This window comes from Scatophagus argus, chromosome 12 (genome assembly GCF_020382885.2).
Source record: "Scatophagus argus isolate fScaArg1 chromosome 12, fScaArg1.pri, whole genome shotgun sequence".
Taxonomy (NCBI): Eukaryota; Metazoa; Chordata; class Actinopteri; family Scatophagidae; genus Scatophagus; species Scatophagus argus.
This window is the reverse complement of record NC_058504.1, coordinates 10,282,442-10,305,004: the sequence shown is the minus strand read 5'-3', so window position 1 is coordinate 10,305,004 and position 22,563 is coordinate 10,282,442. Positions and strand designations below refer to the sequence as shown.

General features: G+C 42.1%; 2 protein-coding genes across 6 annotated transcripts in view; one reads left to right on the top strand and one right to left on the bottom strand.

The window, feature by feature from the left end:
* The window catches only part of flrt1b (fibronectin leucine rich transmembrane protein 1b), a 34,447-nt gene extending 14,481 nt beyond the window's left edge, over positions 1–19,966 (top strand). For both annotated transcript variants that reach the window (XM_046406449.1, XM_046406448.1), the window contains exons 2-3: positions 10,458–11,504; positions 14,213–19,966. In XM_046406449.1, the coding sequence (XP_046262405.1) occupies positions 14,232–16,430 (2,199 nt within the window). In that variant the 5' untranslated portion in view covers positions 10,458–11,504; positions 14,213–14,231 and the 3' untranslated portion in view covers positions 16,431–19,966. The remainder of the gene's footprint in view (positions 1–10,457; positions 11,505–14,212) is intronic.
* Positions 1–22,563, bottom strand: part of macrod1 (mono-ADP ribosylhydrolase 1) — a 102,310-nt gene that overhangs the window by 63,015 nt on the left and 16,732 nt on the right. The window lies entirely within an intron of this gene.

The following is a 22,563-nucleotide window of genomic DNA, read 5'->3' as shown; positions in this document are numbered from 1 at the left end:
ATCTACTGTCAGCACCCAAGGCCGCAGTCCCCAGAGAGATACAGTGTATTTACCACTTATGCATAAAAAAATCTGTGTGCTGTCTCTGTAGCCCACAGTGAGAGGTCTGACTGTTTTAATTATTAGCTGCTGTGTTTAAAATGAAGCCGCCAGCATTTTCATTATTCGCACCATATTTATGCAAAACACCTTCACTCTGGGGGTCGTGTGTGCATTTCTGGATGTGTGTGTGTGTGTGTTCACCCATCTCTGCCACCTCCAACCTCGTCTCTTCTTTTCTCCTGACTACCTCTCTCCCTCTTTCTCTCTCATCCCCACTGCTGTCCTGCCTCTCCACTCTTAAGCCCGTCTCCACCTCCTCCTTCTCCTGCTTTCTTTTCCTCTCTCCAGCACCACGCTCTCTCTCTCTCTCTTTCTGTCTCGTTTACTCCCTCCTCTGCTGTTCATTCCCTCTTTGTAAACCATCTTCCTCCAGGGCAAAAACTCTACAGCTCACTTTGTCTCCCTGTCCGCCTCCATCTATGCTCCCCTTCTTCCGTCCCTCTTCTTTATACTCTCCCTTTCACTCCTTTTCACATTACAATAGGTTTCAAGACCCATCTACTGAAAATTCCCATTTGCACTGCTTGCCTCTCAGTGGCTTGCTCTCATCACTGTTAGAGTTTTGTCCTGGCTGCTGTTCAGAAGAGGCAGAGGAGGAGACGTAAAGGGAAATACAGAAAACAAAACTCAGAAGCATTGCCACCACACACATTTGCACGCAGGGGTAAAAGGAAAGGATTTTAATGTAAAAAGTTTATCTTTGATTTTGATTTGTCAACAATCCCTCCTACACACAGGAATGAACTGAAATAAACTGAACCTACATGGCAAAGGTAGGGGAAAATTAGTTTTAGAACAAAATTCAATACACAGCTGATAAATTACAATGCTTGACAACCTACTACTGATCTAATCCCAACACAGAAATTACTTTTAAAGTATTAAAAGTCGGGTTTAGATGGGAACAGTAAGTGCTTCCTCAAAGGAAGAGGCGGGCACAGAAAGTAACTGACTGTCACAACAACCTTAAATGTTAAGAGGTGTTGCAGATGAACGAGGTGAAGTTAGTAGAGTGATGATACTTTGGCTACTTTAAGACAGTTCAGCTAATGTTTCTCCTACTGTGACATAAAACACTGTTTATGTACTCTATTAACATCAAGTACAAAAAAAACAAGAACAGTTTCAGCCTTTCAGTCTCCTTCTCCAGAACAAGCAGTGAGTCCCTCAGAGAAGAATACCTTCAACAAACCGTAATAGTAATGTGTTTTCTGCCCCCCGATCATCTCATGCTGTTGCATTTTTAATCACAAAAGACATGGTGCCGATAAGTAGCACTGAAAATGTGGCATTTTAGCGGAGGAATTTACCTAGACATTTTCAACTGATGAGATTTTGTTTCTTTGTGCATAATTTACTTGATTGATGATTTACTTGATTGAAAAGATTTTTTGTTTTGACCTTACACAATTCTTGGTAATTCAGACTCTGACTCTCCTACTAGGTAATCTTTGGGTATTAAACTTAAGGGTGAAAACAGCTTACTATATGTTGTGATAAGCAGCATCAACTGCTACGAAAAAATGAAAAGAAATAGAGATAATCTGAGATGGACACAGAGCGAATCACAAGACGGGCCGGAAAATAGAGGACGACAGCAAAAATGGTGGCAGAAAGCACCGAATCTAAAAGCTAAAAGAAGAATAGCAATGGGGTGGGGTGTTGAAGGGGGATGAAAGTTAAAAAAACATGCCGCAAATCTTGTAAATAATTTACAGATTCTACTTAACACCTTCCAGCAGCCTGAAGTAGTCGACCTACTGTGTAAGCAAATTCAGAGATAATTGACCTCAACACCATTCTGAGTGAGAGGAGAGAGATGGAGGCAAGCAGAGAGAGAGGCAGAAGCAGAGACAGTGCCATGGTGTGAACTGCCATAGAGAGTAAGCGGGAGGTAGTGTTGTCACAGTGCATAATGGTGTTGCTATCATTAACACTGGCTAAAAGAACAAAGAACAGAATAAATCCAGCGGTCTGTGTATATGTGAGTGTGTGCATCGGCCGGCGAGAAAGAGGGAAAGTCGGTGCAAGTTCACGGGTCAAAAGAGCAGCACAAGCGTGTGTGTGAGCATGAAATAAAGGCTGTATTGATGTTTATTTCTGTAAGTGTGGAAAAGATCTGGAGAACTTTGCATGTGGCTGCGTTTGGATGTGCGAGGTGGGTGTCCATTTTAGGGGAACAGCTGCCCATTGAGGCTGGTGGCGCACAAGCCGCCCGAGCAAAGATATGCTGCGTGAAGCTGATAAAGATAACAAAATGTTATCGGCTGTTATTGGCTTTAACACATTTGTCTTCATTCATCAGCACTGTGACATTTTCCCTCTGCTTGCAACAACAAAAACACTGTAATTTTTTGAGCACTGGCTATTATTCCTGCAGTCATACATTAAGATTAATCTCCTGGCATTGATTAAAGCCCTGAAAACACATCTCTTTTCATCATAATGACATATTCAGAAGTTTTATCCATGAAGAAAATCCTTTGGATGTAACTGTGCACCTTCGTTTAGTATGTGCGGATCTAAATGGTCCCCGCCTCTCACCTGCAGCTGCAGCAGCTCATCAAACACGCAAACCTTTGCTTGTTTTCTGTATTTCCAACTACAGTATGCTGCACAGTTTCAAGCAGTAATATAATTCGTCCAGACATCCAAGGTTTGCCATAATGTTCCTCCTAAACATCTCCAAACCATTTAAGAAGTCAACATTTGACACGACTCATTGTGGATTAGTTCCTAGCTTTCTGACGCTGTGTTTATTAGACTTTCATGATATGTGTTGTATTTCAAAATACAATATGGACATGTTAACAAGGTTAAGAGCTTGATTTTCACTGGTGGGGGTATTCAGAGATTTTAGCGCGTAGATTTAAATGGAGACCACAAAGGAATGACATTTTATTGTGGACATCTAAAAAAATATAATTACTTAAAATGGATAGGATACGGGATAAAAGAGATGCGTACATCACCGTCATGTTTAAGATCTGCTGTGCTGCTGTGTTAAAGGAATGCACTTGCATCTCTCTAAATATATTTCTTCTACTTCTGAGAGACTGAAATTAAATCAGGGACAAATTATTGCTCGATTTACAAATAGGACTGTTGTAACGGCTGCGTGAGATATTATTTTCTGCTCCAAATCTGGATGATGCACTAAGCGCTTAGAGGGCATGAGTGTCCATGGTTCATACAATCAGATTATGGGACAGACAACTACCTTGTTTTGCATAAAGCCAGTTGTGGATTTCCACTACTACCGTTTGCAGGGGAGGCAAGCGCCTTTATCTCGTCATTACAAGATGACGAGATAAAGGTTGGCAATAGTAGATCTTTCTATTCAGTTTGCATTCATGTTGCAGGCACTTATGCCTAACATGCCAAGTGACATGTTTTTTCGGTTCAATGAACACAGACACTGTTTATTTTAAATGAATGCCATGTACACTGTCCTGTTTCTGTAAACACCCACTAGTGCTCACTCGTGCACATAAAATGTATCCATATCTGAAAACATTACTCAACATTTAATCTCATTTAAGAGAAGTTTGCTAAAAAGAACAGTGCCCAGCTGTTTTTGAAAATTACTGAGGATGAGAGCGACAGTCTAGTAAGGTCAGAAAGCATTGAGAGGTAATCTGTCAAGCTGTTTATTTCTGTCTTTTGCTTGGAATTTGTTGACATTGAAAAAAAATTTAAAAAAACATCAGCCTCATGCAAGTAAGTGTCACAACGATAGCCACCACACTGGCTTGTAAAAGTTTATACCAAAACAGTCATGTGACAAAAAGTCTCTACCACATTTTAGTGTCAATAACAACCGCACTGTTTCTGGTTGCTTCCAGAGTTTGACATACACAGGGACAGGGACTTCATGCTGCATTCAGGTGCACCTCACAAACTCTGAAATCGACATCGCTTTGTACGGCAAAGCGTGAAAACTGGGACTTCATGATACATTTAAGTGCACCTTGTAAATTCAGAAAGCAATACTCAAATGGCTCCAACGGCTGCTTTAAACACTAAAGTTTCAATTTTGCTTCTCATTTGTCTTTGTCAAAATACATAAGCCAGTAATAAGAATTAAATGCTACAATAATTACAATCTCCCAATCATTTCTGTATGGGCATATTCTGAAAATTCTACAAAAATTAAATCAAATAGTTATGAACAAACAATTTTTCTTGGGCAACAGGTGCCCATGTACCTCTGTGAATTTTCAAGCTGTTTTACTGCAGCATTTTTTCCTAAATACTAAACTCATGCCCAATATGCATACATTGTTTGACAGAAAAACATGCTTGGCTGGTGGATGTTTTAAATGTATGCATGTATTTATTTATTTATTTATGGCTGGTGAGTCAAAAAGTTAATTTCGGACACTGCCCCCAGTGTGTCTTACAGCCGAGAGCCTCCCTTCAGATCTTCGCTGCTTATCCCTCCTCTGTCGCCGGTCTCATCTCTCTCTCCTTCTCTGCCCCTCCCTCTCATGCTAAATGGGAGCTGTGTGTTGCTGTGTTAGAAAGCCAGTCACATCCCTCTCACTCCTCTTTTTAGCCCCTCTTAGAGTCTCTCCCTCCCTCTTTTTCATTTCCCACCTCTACCTTGCTCTCTGTCTACCCTTGACGCTCTCTCTCTGTCTTTTTCCTCTCCTGCTTTGCTCCCTCCAGCCTTCGTTCTGACCACGCCGACACCCTCGACCGAGTCCGCCGGAGTCACAGCCTTCAGAAGCTGACAAGAATTCAGTGTGTGTGTGTGTGTGTGTGCGCACTCACGTTTGTGTTTTTGTGTCTCCAAGCATAGATGAAATATGAGCTGTTAAATATGAATGCTGGGTGATGTTCCGATGCCATGTAGTCACGTCACTCATGCATGGAAGAGTAGTAAAAATGGACGCACGCTCACACACACACACGTGGGGTGGCTTCAGTGTGTACGACAAGTAGCTGCAGAGCTTCTGTCGTATTATTCTGCATCACATTTGCTATCCATTTGTCTGCGATACTTGCCACACACAGCCACGCACACACACACACACACACACACACACACAGAGGCAGGCCCTGGATTCAGGCTTCACTGACTTTAAACCTTGCTCAGGCTGACAGTAATTTCTGGCTCCAAATTACATTCCAATGGCTTCATAAATCTGCTGCCTCCTCCTCCACCTCTCTCCCCCCCTCTTCCTGCCTCTGCTCCTCTATCTCCCCCATTTCGTCCTCTCACCCTTTTTACTCCAGCCTCACTTCATTTTTCCCTGTATAAGCCTCCGCTCTTCTCCTTCCCTCTGCGCCTCCATTTCACCATCTCTCTTTCTCTTCCCCCCTCTATCACTTGTTTTCTCGTTTCCCCACACTCCTTCTCTCTGGCACTCGCTCAGTAAATGAGAAACAGGGAGGCAGAGATGGGGAGGTTACGTGTGTGGGGTAGTTAAACAGTCACTCACACACACACACACACATAAATCCATACAGATACATACGCAGCACTACATGTACTGAGTACACACACACACCCACACGCATGTGTAAATACACATAAACATGAGCACACATCCACAGTTAAACATCATAAACAGCGCATTACTCTTTGATTCGAAGACAAGTATTTCTGCTGCCATATATTTACCGAGTATCTAAATTGACTTGTGCGGGCGTACGTGCATACACAAACACACACACACACACACACACACGTGCACAAATGGTCGTTTTAATGAGAGTGTTCATTTTACAGATAGTGCCTCTAGGTGAAATAATTGCCAGTGTTGGGCCCTGATGGCTGGTCCAAGTGTTCTCAAGCCAGTTGCCTTTATGGGCCATGGCGGGCCACGAACACACCCCCCGTCTCCCTCGCCGCTGCTTTAACTGCTGCTCCGCTGTAGCCGACACACACATGCACAATGGATACACAGGCATAATATGCATAAGCACACAATGTAGACACCAACTTACGCATTAATACTAAGCACACACATGCACATGCACCGAGGCAGAGGCCAGTGGAGAACAATAGGGCCGTCTGACAATGGGGCTCAGAGGAATTCTCTCCTCCATATTAATATTCAGCAGAGTGGATGGAGAGAGAGTTTGTATCAGCAGGGACACATGCTCATCAACCTCGCTAACACTGGGGTTAGGCAGCCACATGATTGCAAAGTACTCAGACTTTGGTCCCCAGCCCCATAACTATTAATCCCTAGCTCCTGCTCCCTCACTTCCTTTCTCCTAGCTCCCTACAGTGCACAGAACACATTGCCAAGTATCACAGCTGTCACTTTTTCTTTGCTTTTCATTTTCTGAATTATGCCGAACAGCCTGAAAGAGCAAAGGGGTGGATGGAAATGGAGATCTGATATCATCACTTTCCCGCTGCTGCCCACTACAGTGCTTCAGTTTAGTTAAAGTGCACCTACAAGGTCACCTGGGGGAGAATTAGCAGAAATAAAATATTTAATTTTCCTTGGTAATTTTTGATGAAAATTGCAGACACACCCAGGTATGCACCTAAGCTTTCCTTCTCGGTCTCATTCTCGTCATTTCCTCTTATATTACCTCATGTCAAAACAAAGACCTGTGCAGTAAACACAGCTATATTGCCAGACTCTCCTCTGTATGTCTCACCTCCATCTGTCCAAGGTGACTACTAACAATGCACATATAAATACTCTGGCCATATTTCTGTACATATGTTACCTCCATCTGCAAATCTGTGAGAACATAAATCGTTTACAGCATATATTCTCACATCTGCACACGCTTCCCTTAACAGATGTGTGGAATAAAAAGTGTCCAATACATAGCCAGTATTATTAGTTATACTGGAGCTTGCAGCAGCTCGGAGCTCAGATGTATTGTGTTTTTATGTTTATACTTCTATATTTCTATATATTTCTTCTCAGTTTGTTCAGTTGTCTTATTAACAGCCTTATTTGCGCTCCCATAAAGCAAAGAACCCGCCTCACTAATGTCTGATCATTAGTGCACAGAGGAAAGAGGAAAACAAAACAGCGAGAACATTTGGACTGCACAGAAGCCACAGAGAAAGTCACGTACTGTAGCGTGCCTGTAGGCTACACAGTTGTCATTGACGGGCTCACAAGAGCGGAGTGAATTGTGTCCCCCTGAGGAGTGAGACGTTCTCTGCGCACTCTGTTATGCAGAAAAACACGAGTGCAACAGAAAAGACGCACAGTGTAGAGTCAGTTGGAAACGTTTCTGACCTCAACAGTATATGGGTCATCTGCCCAAACAGTGTAAACTGCTCTCTTTATTACTGCTTCTATTGCTGAGTGGGAGGGTTATGAGAAGGTAATAAAAGGAGAACTGATATAGAAGAAAAAAATGTGTTTTACAATTTGCCTGTTCAAAGAAAAATGCTGAAAGACTTGAAAAGATTCAGTGTTTCAAGTGGGCTTAATGATTCAAGTATTTGCTCCCTTGCAGCATGCCTTTTACATCTACATGCTTTCTTTATCATTTATCAGCATTTTTAAATTCCATTTTTCTTCCTGATGTTATCCAAGTGCACTTACTCAACTGATGCTTGTTTTGCTCTGTAAGAACCTTAATTTAGAGTATCTGGAAAGATGAAAATAAAATAAATATTACTAATTATACATATTTATTGCAAAAACAACCCAAAAATAATAACAATAATTAATGGACCATACTGTCACTTTTTATTTTTTCCCAGAATGCAGGGCTGCAACTAATGATTATTGCTATCCTCCATTAATTAATCTTTTTAAATTAACTGAATAGAAAACGTGTCCATCACGGTTTCCTAAACCGCAACCTGATTTATGTAAATCGTTTGTTTTGTCCAAAACACAAAGAAGTTCAATTTGCTATCATAAAAAATTAAAAAACTGACATTTCACAAGCTTGAACCTGTTCCCTTTTGACATTTGGGTTAAAAAAAATGACTTGAACTTGAAATCAGTTGTAATTTTCTGTCACTCTACTGAGCAATTTATCAACAAAACGTTAAAACTCTAGTGGATTCTCTTTTTTTTTTTTTATTCCAAATGCATCCAACTGCCCGGAAAGACAAAATGCAACTTCATATCACACAGTTGTTGACCTCACACTAACACAGATGATGCTGCCTTAACAATACCACTTTTATGGATTTCTGATGGAAAAAGAACTACACTTATTAAAATCAAAGGCATGAAAAAAGATCAATTAAAAGACACATGACCCCATGTCAAGGCGTATCCATCCACCTTTAAAAGGTTTTGTGTAATCTCTTTCTTGGAGGTTACTCGTGTATTCAGGTACTGGATAAATGTTGGCTGTTAATAAAGGAGATAATTCCTTCGGAAAGTGGTACAATTACTTTAAGAGTGTACTAAAATACAGTTGGGAAACAGAAGTGAAAATCTACTTTTCTCTAACCTCTGTCAGCTATTTCAGATGCTCCCCAATCCTAAACAACTACACAACTCGATGCCCTCACAGTGCCTGATGTCTCCCCCCACCACACTCCCCTTAGTTAGGCTTCCTTCTGTAAAATCCATCACTTAAAGTTTTACGGACAGCCTCGACATAATACCGATACAACTTCACATACTGATGTCTAATGGGCAATAGCAACGAGCTGCGGAAATGCTGCTGATGTTCAATATTCACATGTTATCCAGTGCAGGAAGGCATTCTCCCTGCGGTAGGCAAAGATTACTGCAAAGTCTAAGGGCAGTTCTGGACCAGACACTGTGGGCACTTAAGGTGGCTTGTTTTAAAATGACAGTTAGTGTTATTAAAGCCGACATCTGCTCTTAATACATGACTGATGACATCCAATTAAAAGTCTTCATTTGAATTATGATTTGAGTTCAAAAGCCACTTTTAAGCCTTAGTCTCTAAAATGCTAAGATGAGAGGATGTAATTACTATGAAATATTAGGCATCAATCAATGAATTATAAATGAATAGATTTAAAAGGTTAGAGAGCACGACACTCTGTATACATCTACAATGTCCTTGAACACACCATTATGCCTTTTCTCCTTAAGTGCCAATCACAAAGTCAGCTTGTTTTGCAAACAATGTCTGTTTAGCAATCTGTCCGATCTCGAGCTGTTTTTTCATTCCGCATGTTAGCTGCACTCTGCACATATAAATCAGTTTACTATGCCACAAACTGGATAGCAGTCTGGAGCCGTTTTATAAACAGGACTGTTTATCTCACCACACACTGCCCAGCTTCATGCCAAACCAACCACCTGACCATCCCACTAAAAATGCACACTCTTGTAAACATATTTGTGGGACCAAGTAAAAACACCAAACCTAAATTAAAAACACACACGGTCACCCCGTGTTTGGGATGAATGGTGCACAATTTATGGACGTTTCTAAATACCCTCCAGGGATACACACTGATGCACGCGTGTTGACCAACTTCTTCTCAGCTTCAGCGTGTGTCCTTTGAAGATGAAAATTAGGACGGCTTTATTTGTCTCTATTTGTGTTTAAGCAAACTGCATGATAATTTCCCAGTTGGCTATGTAGTCTACTTACTCTGGGATGAAGTGAACAGGCGAATGTGAGCAGCAGAGCAGTTAATGGCCTTGATGAATCTGTCTCCCTACACTCAGTTTGCCTGATGAAAACCTTATATTTCCAAAGCAGTGTTCACTGGGGGTTTTGATTCTGCACACAAGATACAGGCACTTAGCGTGTGGTGTTTAATGAAAGCTCCAAAGCTTTGTGTGACGGGGAAAAAAAACAGATATAAAACATGGAGGTGCCTTAATGGGAGGTTTGTGTCCGTTGGGAGCTTAGTGTTGCGCATACGAAGCGTTGACCTTCAGGAAGTATTTTCACGAGGTACTTAATTTTAAAAGGTATAACCATTCTGATGGGGATAATTATTTAGCCCGTACCTTTTAGTATTCCATGTTGTGCCAGCAATGAAACACAAAATTACATCTTGGAGTCACTTAAAGAAAGCTGGTCTAAAAATTAATAAATAAATAAAGACAGGAAAGCATTTCATTTATGTAGCGACTTAAAAGCACCATAATTTTATTTATTTTTAGAGATCTAAGCTGCTATGCCAATATTTAAATAAATTTAAAGTAAGCAAGTTAAAGTTGGATGGTGTCCAGCATGATGGATATGTGAGATATTTCTTGCCATTGCCACCTAAAATGTGGACTCACCTTATAAAATAAGCAAAACTACTTAAAGCTGTTTTTATTTTGGATGTGTAGCAAATGGCCTATTGTGTGTGGTTTATGAAGGATTTCCCACTTTCTAAATTTCTCAAATACCTTATTATCCTAATTCACTGCATCTCCAAAATGAAAATCCTAATACTGTACATGTCTGCTGTCTCCTCTCAGGGTGGTGTTCACTGACACCCAGCGCGCCGGCCTGCTGAAGCAAACGTCAGTCAAGTCTACGTTGAGGACACTCGACAGTGGTCCATTCAGCTAACCTGTGGGAAAACTTTTCATGCTGAGCCACGGAACTGACCATCTCAGCTCTGCTTAGTGCGGGCCTCTACAGCACACGCAGTCATCTTGCCCTTTCTCTGCCGATAATCTGTGTGAACTGAAAAGGAAGCGAGCAAACATTTACCAGAGCAGAGCAGAGGCTGAAAGGAAAGGAGAAAGAAGCAGGAGCGGAGACTCTTATTTGGTATTCTGCACCAGGCCAACCGGTTCATCACAGCCTCAAACATACTCATTACATCCACTGAAGTGTGAAATTCATGTTGTAATAGTTGTTACAATACAACCAATAATAACAGATCATAAAGACTCTGCTGGACTCTTTTGAGACACGGAAATCTCACTTTTTCTCTCGTTGCCGTTGATTAATTGAAAGCACTACCTGGTTGTTCAAAGCGATTGTATTACAGCACGGTACTATTTTTGAATGACCCACTGCTTGCATGAGTATCCAGGATAGCTTTTGACTTCGAAGAAAGACCCTTGAGCCCTCAACCGTCTTCTGACTGTCTGCCCAACTGTAGCATTTGGGTGTGGAGTGGTGTTTTCAGAATCAGGCCTCTGGATGCTTGCTGAAGATGACTTGAGTTGGCAGGCCAAAAAGCCCCTTACCCAAGAGAGAAAGAGCTTGGCAGTAGGACACATTCACACACACACACACAAATGAGGGTGCCGAGGCGGTTTTGAGCCATGCTGGTGTTGCTGCTAGTGAAGCCCTGGAGTACAGGCTATCATCATCTCTATCATCATTCACCCAAGCTGAGGAAGATTCAAATACCCCAAGGAGCTATGCTACACTTCTGAACAATTCAAAGAAAACTACAGTAACCCAGAGAGATCCACAGCTGCATCCTCAATCACACTGACAGACGCGAATACTCTTCTCCACAAATCCTTGATAAAGGAACAACGCTGAAAAGTACAGAGACTGAGCAGGTTAGCAAGCCATCCACCATCACATCCTGGGTCACTCAGACCTTTGACACACACACACACACACACACACACACACACACACACACACACATTCTTCCTGCTTTCACTGCAATGAAGTATACCACACTTACTTCTTGCTTTCAGCTACATGATTTGAGGGGGTAAACACAAACGCACACACTGGCTCTGTGCTTCAATAAAGGCTTTTATTTCAGAACATGATTGAAATGTTAGTGAGGCAAAACAGCACAAAGGGAGAGGAGGGCGAATGCACAGGCCAGAAAACTGAGGCCTACAGGGAGTCAGAATGGGAATGGGGGGAGAAGAAGAGTGGGGGGTCTGTTGGATCTAAATGAAAAAGAGAAACTAAGTCGGCATGGAGGAAAGGAGAGAGGAGGTCTGGGCAGGATGACTGAAGCAGAGCTGATTGATCCAATCACAGTGTGCAGGAAATCAACAGAGGACTGGAGAGGGAACGATAAAAGAGGATTAGAAAGAGATAGAGACGAGGGAGGAGAGGAGGAGGATGACGGCACGGACACTCCTGTAAACAAACCTGAGAGTGGATGTAACGAAAGAGGTGCTGGTGCTGATGGGTAGATGGGAGAGGTAGATGGCCTGAAAGATGCGAGAGCAGGAAGAGAAGCAACAGTTGGAGAGAGTGAATGAACAAGCCAGGGAGGGGAGAAGACAGAAAGTCTACGGATTATTAAGGGGATGTGTCGGTAGGAATCATTGAAATGTGGGGAAAAACACACATCCAGGTTCTTGCCAAGAAGATATTTATGAAAGGGAAGCCAGGATAGTGTGGCACCAAGGCATATGTTCGTTGATATTCACAGAGCATTCCCAATATGGTCTCATCTCCTACACGCCATCTTCTGTGCATGAGTTCCTATCCCTTACTTTTTCTGCCTCGCACATGCTGGGAAAGCTTGACAAACAGACAAATGTAAGCCAAAAATACCATTAAGAAAAAAAGAAATGTAAATTTGGGTCCATGCCGAGTTGCGTGGCACGCATTCTTTTTCACCCTTACATATCAGACACTGCCTGTGTCGAGCTGAGGCAGGAGCTAGTTGTTGTTGATGCACATCTCTTTCATACAAACACCCTTAACGATGCACACACGAGCATGTACAGAGAAAAACAACAAGCAACTATTCTTCTTTTTTGCAGCAAACTCAGCTGATAATGACTTGACTCTTCACTGCCAGGAACTTGCGTCCCCTCTCCTCCTCTGACAGATTGTCCAACTCTCCATCTGTCTCCTTGCCTCCATCCCTCTCTCTCCTCCTCCCTTCCTCCCCCCTCGCTCCATCTCTTCTATTGTTGCCATCTCTTATTTGCTTTGCATGGATTTTGACTGCACCCAAGGGGCAATTTTGCATCCAGCACTGAGTTCACATAGAAACACATACATGTATGCACAGAGGGGGAGAAAAAAAAACTTGCCTTTAGAGGATTTGTTTATCAAATGTGCTGTCAAATCATGTCAGGTATTTCACATCAGTAGACATCTTCCAGCCCCAGGCTACCCAAAAGAAAGAATATGAGTACGCAGAATGTAGAGTACGCCAGAATGTAATTTCTACAACTTTCACCATGTATATTATTTATATTATAAATAGTGCACTGTGAATATGTGTGCACAAAGATCATTTCATCTGAATTGTAAATTTATGTTACTGATGTTGTTGTCAGGGACTCACTAGGAGACAACTCATACAACATCGACCAAGGAATGTATTAATGTTGCAGAAAAAAATGCTTCTCTGTAACATCTCACTAAAACATTTCTTGGGATTTCAGGACCACTTCCCTGAATAATTTATAGAAATTTCACGAACAATAACAACTATGAACAACATGCATTATACATGTCAGCTTGTGCTGAGACTCTGTTCAGTGCGTAAACGCTTCGTGTTCACTGAGTTTATTTGTTTGTGTTTGCTTTTTTTTTGTGCGTGTTTTGGTCATAACCTCAAACAGACACAGTGTGTTTCTGAATATACAGAAATTCTGCCCTCTTATTTCTCCATTCACTCTACATGCATTCTCTTTATAGTTTTATTGGATGCTTAGATACAGCACAGTCAGAACAAGTTTATCACTTCTGTTGTCTCAAAAGTTATCAGCAGTACTGTGGCCAATTAATCTGATTTCCTCCTCCCTGATCTCTCTTCCAGTTTAGTTTCATGTCACTCACTCACATTTCAGTTGATCTCCCCAGAAAAAAAAATTCTTTCTCCCTTATTTTCCCTCACTGCAACTGTCACTGTCCAATTTTCTCCATCTCTATCATCCTTCTCCTTTCACTGATTCTTCAGTTAATCTCCCTCACCCGCTCACTCCTCCCGTCATCACGCTCTCTGCCTCTAAACGTCCGTTTTCTTCTGCTTGGTCACTCTGACCCATATTATACTGTACAGCCTCTCTGCATGTTTGACTTTTAAATTCCCAAATCTTTAGACTTTAGAGATGAAGAAACATAACATTTAACAGTAGGTACAAAATACAACACTTTAGTTAAGAAGTTGACTCTTCACTGTGTGGTTTCTCCAGTTTGTCTTAAACATGTCCTATTGCCAACAATTCTTACTATTTTCTTCTGGATGTAACATGTTACTGCACCTTTTATAAAAGCATCAGTAAGTTACAGCCTTTTGTATTTGTTTAAATCCAATATCCCATTTCCTCTCTTTCAGTCAGGAGCTGTGCACCAACATGGCAGCTGAGAGTCTTGCTGAGCTCCGCGATTGGCTCTTTTTGCTCCTCCTTTGCCTCACCTTATTGGCTGAGGTTCTGGAACTGGCGGCAGCGGCAATTGCCATGGAGACGGGCGAGGGAGATGAGGGCATTGTTTGTCCCTCAGTGTGCCGCTGTGATGAGGGTTTTGTGTACTGCAACGACCGTGGCCTCAGTATAATTCCTCCTCTACCGTTAATGGCTGCCATCCTGTACTTGCAAAGCAACCGCCTGAGTAACGCCGGGCTGCCTCCCTCACTGGAACGCAGCACTTCCATACGAGTGATTTACCTGTACGCCAACCAGCTGGATGAATTTCCTATACACCTCCCACCTTCATTACGGGAGCTGCATTTACAGGATAATAATATACGAACGTTACCGAGATCAGCTCTGGCCAAGTTACCATTACTAGAACGTTTACACCTGGATGATAACTCTATATCCACTGTTAGCATCCAGGAGCGGGCTTTTTCTGGGACTCCACGGCTTCGGCTACTGTTTCTGTCTCGAAATCACCTGTCAAGCATCCCTGCAGGCTTGCCAGCGTCCTTGGAAGAGTTACGATTGGATGACAATAGAATAAGCACCATTCCCACGCATGCCTTCCGTGGGCTCACCTCCCTGCGCCGCTTGGTCCTGGATGGGAACCTGTTGGCCAACACACGCATTGCAGATGACACCTTTTCCCGTCTCTCCAATCTGACTGAGCTCTCACTGGTCAGGAATGCCTTGCAGTCTCCACCAGTCAACCTACCATCAGCTCACCTTGTGCGACTCCATTTGCAAGACAACGGAATGACTCATATACCACGTGGGGCGCTAGATGGGATGCGGCGGCTGCAAAGGCTGGACCTGTCAGGAAACAATCTAACCAGTCTACCACGAGGACTTCTGAAGGACACAGAAAGCCTGGAGCTGCTACTGCTGCGGGGAAATCCTTGGTACTGTGGCTGCAACCTTCGTTGGCTGCACGCCTGGCTGCACAGCCGGGGGGCAGCGGTAACAGTCAGGGGTCTGACCTGTCAGGGCCCTGAGCCTGTAAGAGGCAGGACCCTCAAAGACTTAACCTCCCTGATGGAACAGTGTGAAGGCCCACCCCCTGGCCCAAGTACTGGAACAGGGGTGAGTCCAGCAGAAAAAGATGGAGGAGGTGAAGATGGCGTTGGAGGGGGGCAAGGAGTAGCTTCAGTCCCCCATGGCAGCACCACCACCACCACTCTGCTGCTCCCTACACAAGGTTCCCTCTTCACACTGCGCGCCAAGCGGCCGGGCCTTGTTATACCTCTGCCTCCTGGTGAAGGGGGACAGGTATCTGGAGAGGCCCTGGAACTGACTGTAAAGCCTCTCTCTTCAGACAGTGTACTGGTGAGTTGGCTGTGCCCACAGCCAGCACCCTCCTTCCGCCTGTCATGGCTGAGGTTGGGTAGCAGTGCAGCTCTTGGTTCCATAACGGAGACACTGGTTCCTGGAGACAGGAGGCAGTACCTCCTTACCCAGCTCACCCCACGCTCCCATTACCTCATCTGCTTGTTGCCACTACAGCCGGAGCCTTCCTTTGGGAGTTCTAGCATTGGTTCATCTCGAACTGGCAGTATGGACACAAACAGTAAAGACTCAGCCCCAGCCTGTGCTCAGATAGAGACTGGAGAGGCTCTGGTCAACTCAGGAGGAGAAGGGTCAGAGAAAGAGGGAAAGGACTCTGAACTAACAGCCCTGCCATTGGCAGGGATCATAGGGGGAGCCACAGCATTGGTAAGCCTGCTGTTAATCTTTGGCATCTTCTGCTGGTATGGACAGAGAACAGGTTACATTTCCGGGGACTCTGGCTCATATAGCAGGGGTCGCGGTGGAAAACATTATGATGACTACGTAGAGTCAGGCACCAAGAAAGACACTTCCATCCTAGAGATCAGGGCCCCTCCTGCAGGATTTCAGATGACAGCTATGGCCCATCAGCCCCTGCAGCCTAAGCTTGAGGATGTCACCTACATCCATACCATTTTCCCCTCTTCTTCCTCCTCCTCCCAAGCTAACGGGACCTACCGGAGCAGCCATGGAGCTGGCAGCATCAATGGCACCATCCTCAGCCAAACCAGCCACCAACACGTCACTTATGGTACCAACCGTGGGTACAGAGAGGGTGGCATCCCCGACATAGATTATGCCTACACGTGATGATACAGGGAGATGTTCCCTGAGCCATGAATGCCAGACGCCATTGCTATGATGACGACCCCTTGGCAGGTGGCTATTTTGTCCTTGGTTTCCAAAGTACCCTCTGTGCCTCTGCTGGTTCAATTCTGATTGGTTTGCTAGGTAGAAAAGACTCTTTTCAGCTATGTTGAATGGACATTGCTAATGAGTGACAAAAGTTAGTCCTACTATAATCCACTACTGTATATTACATTATACAGTAAGCCCTTCTTTCAGCTCTATTTGTAGTTATAAATGGTTACGTTTTCTCTTTTATCTCAGTGTCTTTCAAACCTACCGTTCTTCTCAGCTCATAATAATACACAGTAATTTAATTGAGGTTGATATACTAGGCTTAGCTGTTTTAGCAGGAGATATATTTACAGTGTGAGGAAAAGGCACTTGATGTGTATAGAGGTAGCTCTCATATCTTCCTACCTACTGTAAGCTCTGTGCTGTATAGATAAAAGGGATGACAGAGGGAGAAATCAATGGTTGTTATAACTCACAGATGACAATGCATCATGACATGAAAAGATGTGTTCCTAGCCCCCTACTTTTCCTCTAGTTTACTCCCCTCCTTTTTAATTTTTCCTCCTTTCCGCCTCCTTTTTTTTTGACTGAGGCTCTTTCCTTTTATTTCTCTCATCTTTTGTGGTGCCGTGAGCAGAGGACGACTTTGTTCTCACCAAGGGAGCTGACAGCAGTGATAACAGTTCTGACAGAGATGGGAGACACAAACCACAGCATAGGGAGACTAATGAGAGGAAGAGAGATAGATAGAGCGAGAGTGGTGTTGGAGGGGTTGATGGATAGATGGATAAATGGAGGGATAGAACATAAAATAAGATAGGGAGGTGCTGTTTCGGGCAATGAGAGGTGTGTTGGCTTAAAGCAGAAGCGAGGACAGAAAAGGAGAGAAAAAAGGAAGAAGTGAAAAGTGTGACAAATGCAATGGCAAGGGGTAAAAAAAAAAAACAGACAAAAAGAAAAAAGAGGGGGCTTGAGAAGGGTGCAGGCGGGGTAAAGAAGACGGGTGACAGCTGAAATAATGTGACATTGTCATCCAAAAAAAATGACTTGAGTTTTACCCACAGCAAATCCACTACTGCAGTCAGTAAATGCCTGAGTGATAGCAGACCGCACACTTCATTCAAGAACTGACGTTTTATGTCACCTGTGACTATTAAACAATAATTTTGGGGAAGGCTCCGCCATATTTATTGTGTATCTTCATCATAACGCCTATTTCATGCCACATGCGTATCATGATTTTTGGAAATGTTTGTAGGACAACAGGAGGAAGAGAGGCATGGCAAGACAATCAGAGTAAAACATAAAAAAGTAAAATATTTACCAAGACCAGAGGACAAATGACTGCCTTCTAAAGAAAGGCTATTAAAAATCTCCCTCTCAGAATTTGGCTAGAGCGCTGCATATACCTAATATCTACTGTGATCTGGTCTCTTTATAAAATTACCTTTACAAATGAAGTGAAAGAAATCTAATCATACATCTTATAATTGTAACCCATTATTCTCAAGAGAATGGTTAAACGTTGTTAACTGAAATTAAGTTCTAACAGCTTGCTGTTTTTGGTGGTACTCTGGTCTAATTATGCTTCCTAGAATTCTCTCATAGCAACATATCTTTTCAAATGTATTAAAAAGATTGTGATTGTAACTGTTTTTACTGGTATTTAAGTGATAGTTCAAAATACATAGGGGTAGGAGGAGGATACAGGATACAAAAATAATCATAAGAGAATTTGTAATTTTATACTATAATATTGACATGTATTGAGATATAATACTTGAGATATATTGATTGGGAAATTGATTTAAAAAATCAAACATGTCTGCTTTCGGATATTCCTGTAAATTAAACACTTAACACACTATAGTACTTCATCAGAATTAAAACAAAAATCATATGAAATCTCAATATTACCATAAAGTAGTTATCCTCATTCATTTGAATACAACAGCCTAATAGGACCAGAGACATTAAACCAAAGACATTAAAATGAGAAGGAATATATGACATGATTCAGTTCAATCACATGAGACAAATTTTGATATCTGCTATTTTGATAAACAATGAACAACAAAAATAAGCAAAAATATTTCCTTATTTCAGCTTCCCAACTGCACATATTTCTGCTCTCTTAGTCTTATGTGATAAACCGAAAATATTTATCTTTTGTTCTCTTAGTCACCTTGGGCAGGAAATCATGGTAGCCATTTTTCACTCTTTTCTTACATTTGAAAACCGAACAATTATTCAATTAATTGAAAATATTCCTGTCATATTAACCAGTAGTGAAATTAATTAGTTGCATCCACACAGTATCTGTCATCGTATCGCCCCACCCTAAAGGGAAACATTTTCAGTATTTTAACAGCTGATTTGTTTCACTTCAAAAACATCAGAAATTTCAAAAGGTGATGTGATGCATTCTGTGAGGTAAAAAAAAAAACATGAGTTGACTCAGGTCGTCCACTTTACTAGGCCTTAGTACAGCACACACACAGTTCTGTTAACAGGGATCACAGCCTTACCGCTACACTGTGCAGTTCAACATACAAACAAACATACAGACAGCAAGAAGGAAGCAGCTTTCTGACTGCCCCTCCCCGACCCCACTAAAATAGTTTAAGGGAGGAAGAAATTCAAAGGAAGACGCCAGCAAACAGTCAGAGATTAAAAAAGGAAGAGAAAGAGAGTTGAGAGAAAGATGGAGACTAGATGGGATGTTGGGGAGCACTGATACATACACACCGATCGGCTGCAACATTAAAACCACCTGCTTAATATTCTGCAGGTCTGCTTTGTGCTGCCAAAACAGCTGTGACCTGTCAGGGGAAGGAGCACAGGACCTCTTTGGGTGTTTTGTGGTCACCTGCATCAAAATGTTGGAATTGTTGCATTGAGGCTCGGGCCTCCAGGTGGGAGGGTGGATTCGGCTTATTCTTCCGGTGCATCCCACAGATTCCGGATCGGGCTGGGATCTGGGGAGTCTGCAGGCTGTTGTTGCAGTCCTTGAGACATTCCCGATCTGTTTTCAAAATATGACGGACTGCACTGTCCGGCTGGGGAGAGTCTGCTGCTGACAGGAAGAGCCGTTGCCCCTGGGGGGGTTTCCCAAGGTTCCCCCACAGAACATTGCATTGTAAACAGATGATTAATGCTATTCACTTCACCTGTCAGTGGTGTTAATGTTGTGGCTGATCGGTGTATATAACCTTTGAGTGTTGAAATGCATTCTTACTTTCAGCAGCTCTCTCTTTTCCAACCTGTGTTACTGTATTACTGTGTACCAGTAATACTGAAAGAGCTCCAGTGTGGGGTTTTAGTTTTCTTTTATGCATTTGTTTTGCTTTCTTTTTCTTTTTTTTTAAGAACACTGAAGTTTCCTTTCATTCATTGCATTCCTTTCATTCTGTGCAGAAATCCTTTTCCTTTGAAAATGTCACCCTCAGATGTGATAATGAAAACACTCTTATGTATAAACATAAAAATGGGCGCAAAATGCTATTCCATTTATTGAACTGTCGTCTTTTTTTCTACACAGATTAATAAAGACTTCTAAAAGGAAAACCGGTTTTGTGAGTTATTTGTCTGTGTGTGTGCGCACACGCGCGTGTGTGAATGTCGGTGTCAGATTCATTAAATCAGAAACAAAGACTGGAGATACCAAATAATGCACTGGGACGGCTTAAAAAAATAAAAATCGATGGGAAGTTCAGATTATTAATATGATTTATGGTGAGACGGAGTGGACCTCGTTAAATCACACACACTGGATGAATACATCAGCTGCTGTTCGCCGAGGTTCAATATGGAAGAATCTGCCAGCCCAGTGTGTGTTTTTCTCCGAAGAAGTTTGTGTTAGCCTTGCATGTTTAGCCAAGCAACATGAGAAATTGTGTGTGTGCATTTGTATGGATGTGTTCATGCTCTGTGCTCCTGCGTATGGGCAAAGACACGCTTTTCATTCTAAGTGAGTGCTAATGCTTGTGTAAGCATGGATCAATATAACGAACGGGGGAGTGTATAAGTGTCCGTCTAAGACTAACTGCTCGTGTTGGGTGTTTGTGAAAGACTAAGTCAATCAGAAATATACTTTACGTAGACAGAAATTGTTTGTTGTACAGAGTGTGACGTCTGTGTCTGATGGGGAGACAAAGGCAGAACCAACTTTATGAGAATATTCGAAAGGATTCTTGATTATATGTCTATATCAGAGTGTGCAACACAAAGTGTAAATGCGATGTCTGTGCTCTTAACAACAATGCCCTGAGTTCTCGTGAGTCATTAACGGGGCCTTTCACTGTCGCAGTCCATTATCTAGCGTCAAGCCCTGCAGCTTCATTATTGCAACTCATATTACACCTAACAAAAAGATGCATGCTCACAGACTCCAGCGCCAATCTGTTGAGTCTCAGATACACTCTTGCACAGAAGCAAATGGCATCAAAGTGGGTTTTTCAGACAGAAATCCATTAAGTAACATCTACTATTGTATCATCTATCCAACGTTAAATTCTTTAAAAGAAAGAAATGTGCATTTTGTCTTAAAACATGCTATGTTTATCAGTTTCTGTGGCTTCCTTTCCCTTTTAATTAAGTGTATCTCTAAATATTTTGCCTCTGTTTCCTTAACAAATGAGCTCAATTCACCAAAGTGCAATAAAGCGGTAAGCTGCATTTTAAATCCTGTGCTATGTATTTTCTTAACCTCAGTGCTGTTAAGAATGATCTAAAGCCGCATCTCACAGCTGTGTTTTCTACTGTTTGGATTGGATTATGAGCTCCTTTTGCAAAAGGTCAATGCATTCCTATAAAAGTATACATTTGGTGAAATGTATGCACACATGCATACATACATTCGTTACGTTCGTCACACCGCGACGGTTTTGCAGTCTGCATGGATACAAATTTTCTTAGAAATTGAAAGTATCGTTCACTGAAGGTGATGCAAAAATTAAACCGTGAAACAGAGTGAAATTACAGCCGCCAAGGGTACAACAAAGACATAAACAGATGCAGAGACTGAGACTCAGAGACTGATTCGTTTTAAACTGCACAGAAATAGGTATACTAGAAACAACAACAGCTCAAACACACACACACACATATGCACAAAGAATTGCTAAACTTAAAATATCCAAACCCGCATGTAGGAATTTACAAACCTTTGACTCAAACCCTCACCTTAGCTGTAAATCCAACTCAAGAATACATTTTTAAGTCACTGGTGTTGGACACACTTCTGTACAGCTCTCAGTCAGAGGGTGCAATGGGTGTCCCAAAGGACCGCGATGGAGCTGGATAATAACATACGCACATGCTACAGGAAACCACTGCAATGCCTCAGAGGTCCGAACTGATCCAACAACAAAACAGCAAGCTGTGGTAGCCCAAGTACCTCTGAAACAAGCAGTGAAAGGACATCGCTGGAAAAAAAAAGAGACAGAGAGAAAACTAAGACAGCCTCCCGGGCGATTATAACAACACTATCGGTATGAATTACGCTGTCTCTCAGAAAAAGAGCCACTCTGGTGCCACTGCAAGACGCCTTGCGTGAGGGGGAAGAAGAAGAAAAAAATCTTTCAAGAGAACCTCTTCTATAACCATGCTGAAAGCATGTCGAAAAAGATAACCAAATTGTCCTTACACTCCAACTGTCCTCTATTCAAATTCCCAGCCTTGTGTTTTATCTTTTCATTTAGATTAATTATGAGCTTGCATACCACTGGATTTTTTTTCCTGTAACACACTGTTTATAAAAAGAGCAACTGAAACTGAGAAAAATAAAAAGCATTTATAACCTAATCAGAATCAGATTGAGAATCAGTTTTATTGCCACGTGTGTTTACACATACAAGGAATTTGCCTTGGCATAAGGTGCAATGCAAAATATAAATACAGAATTAGAATTGAATTACAATATTTACAATAAGAACACAAAGTTAAAAGTCTATTTCAAAAAAAAGTAGTAAAGTGGTCTTTGTGCGTTTTGCGTCATTATCTGTCTCAGACCGACATTAAGTGAATAATTGATGGATTTCCTTTTCTTTAAACATGATAAACCATCAGACATGCAGTTTCA